Raw genomic sequence first — 2,500 nt, 5'->3', positions numbered from 1 at the left:
TGATCACCACCAGGTCCACAGCTAGGTCATCTCTCCTCCAGCATATGATGTCCCTAATTTAGATACGTTTTGCTCAAGAAAATAGCCACAGAAAATAAAACGCTGCAGTCAATTTGTGAAAGCCCTGAGCTTCATATGATGACTTCATATGACTATTATTATGATATCTTCGCACACACACACACACACACACACACACACACACACACACACACGCACACACGCACACACGCACACAGACAATCTCTGCATGATTGGTGGAACTCCTCTTCTCCTCTTCTGCTTTTCAACAGGCTAGATGCTCCTTGATGTAGACTTGAGTAACGTTGCTGCATAATTTGTCAAACTCACAAGGCGTCGCCAGCTTGCTTTGATGTCAAATTGGGTACCTAGTGCGCAGAATGCATACAGGTTGGCAGGTCTGCTATAGTTGATCATCAGTGAACCTTTATCGCACAGACAAACACTTTAAACCAGTACACAGGCACATAAGAGCATCAGCTGCTCTGTCTCTGACCTGGTAGTCCAGGACACTGAAGCCCAGTCCGGCCTCTCCTTTCTCCAGCTCCACCACCTCGACCTCCCTCTCCCACATGGCCAGAGGGGGTGACATCTGGGGCACGCCACGCTTGGTGATGTCCTCAGCCGTAGGACAGGGAATGACACAGCCGTTGTCCAACTGAAGGAGAGAGGAGATGTCGTACCGTTGTCGTGACACAAATTCTGATCAAATGTTTGGTTCAGAGTCGAGAAACAGTTGTACCAAATATTTCTTTTGTGTTGATTGACTAGACGTTACACTTGATTGTCCCCAAGGGGAAATCCCTTCTCACAGCACTGTACTCATCAGTACATACAACATCATATCAAAACAGTACATCCAACAGCACACGGCAACAACTCAGTCCTGTTCAGCCTGGTCTTCTGTTCAAGGCGGCTTTGGCTGGAGGATCAGGCTTTTACCTGCGGGCCCTTTCTCTACAATCAGATCAAATTTGATTGCCTATTTATGTCTATTGCCTATATGTATGTCGTTCTACTATTGCCATGCCCATAACTGTACCTCCCCTCCCCCCTCCCCGATGCTGCTATGACGGTCAAATGTCCCCAAGGAGTTCAATAATGGAATATCTTATCTTATCTCATCCTCTGTATCCCAGTGTTCTGTATCTGCACCCAGAGGGCAGTCGGGTGAGGTAGTGATTGAGTGGGTGTGTGATGTCCTGTTCTATTGATGCCTGCAATGGCCACATTGTTTAGGTCTGTGAGGCTGGGTGCGGGGAGACCCACAGAGAGAATATTGATGACAAAAAAGCTATTCAAGACCATTTGTTCATCCATCCACCCATCCATCATTCTGTCCATCCACCCATCCATCCATCACCCCCCCCCCCCCCCCCAAATCTGTCCCACCCGTGAATCAACCTTGTCATTGAATTCCGCCAGCAGCTCTTTGAGGGACAGTCGGGCGTCCTCGTCCTCCTCGTCCTCCTCCTCGCTGTCAGGGAGGACAGGAGGTGTGACGCGGGAACACACCATACACAGACGCACCGGCAGCTCCTTCAGGATATTGACCACCTCCTTGTGCGTCTCCCCGATGAGAGGGATCCCGTTCACCTGACAGGGGCGATGCGGGGGCGGAAACACGATAGAGCAGATATTGACCACGAGACTTAGCGTAGCAGGGATCGCATGAAACAGGGAGCCTATAACAACATGTGTCACAAGACCAGAAGACACACGAGGAGACGGGGTTCTGAAGGGAGAAAGGAATAACGTTGAAGACGGCGGCGATGACGCGGCTACTCGCTACGAAGCGAAACATATTTATATTCATAATTAAATGTGATGTTATTTTATTGTTGAGTACAATTATAATCGACAGCATTTTGAGGTGAAATGTGAGTTTTAAAGACGTTTCAAAATGAACAACGATCTCTGCAGTGAGTGGTTGCCATGGTAACTAAAAACTCTGTGGGAGAAACCCCTGGATGGCGCGTGTGTAGAAGGGGGTCGGGTCTCGTTAGCCTAGTTAGTTGTGGAGTGAGCAGACTCCTCTTGAGAGAGACTTTGATGATATATGTTTGTAAAAACAACTGATTTTCCTTAGGGCATTTGTGCTTTATTCAATCGTACAGCACAGTGGCCGCTAGCATGAGGAAGAGAGAGAGAGAGAGAGAGAGAGAGAGAGAGAGAGAGAGAGAGAGAGAGAGAGAGAGAGAGAGAGAGAGAGAGAGAGAGAGAGACAGAGAGAGAGAAGGGGTGATATCCACAGCGTCTAGTCTGCAGGAAAGTAAATGGAAAAACACAAGGCAAACGGTCCGCATTCTTGACTGAAATGACAGACTTCTCAGGGTTTGACCGGATGATTCAAGTAAATAATATAACATAGGTTTAGTAGTTTTTAGATATTAAATGTGGAAGTGTTACATGTCATATCTTTCTTCCCCCACTAGAACAGGCCAATGTCTCAGTTCATAATGATCTCGTCTCTTGGTTT

The 2,500-nt window shown here is 47.5% G+C and overlaps 1 protein-coding gene across 1 annotated transcript in view; it reads right to left on the bottom strand.

The window, feature by feature from the left end:
- LOC311231633 (multiple PDZ domain protein-like) overlaps positions 1-2,500 on the bottom strand; it is a gene marked incomplete at both ends in the record, with an annotated part of 105,102 nt that overhangs the window by 81,021 nt on the left and 21,581 nt on the right. The window contains 2 exons of the mRNA XM_084318261.1: positions 518-679; positions 1,426-1,617. Of these exons, the coding sequence (XP_084174387.1) occupies positions 518-679; positions 1,426-1,617 (354 nt within the window). The remainder of the gene's footprint in view (positions 1-517; positions 680-1,425; positions 1,618-2,500) is intronic.

Source organism: Notolepis coatsorum (assembly GCF_963971535.1).
Source record: "Notolepis coatsorum genome assembly, chromosome: 7".
Lineage (NCBI taxonomy): Eukaryota > Metazoa > Chordata > Actinopteri > Aulopiformes > Paralepididae > Notolepis > Notolepis coatsorum.
This window is presented reverse-complemented; position numbering and strand designations above follow the sequence as displayed.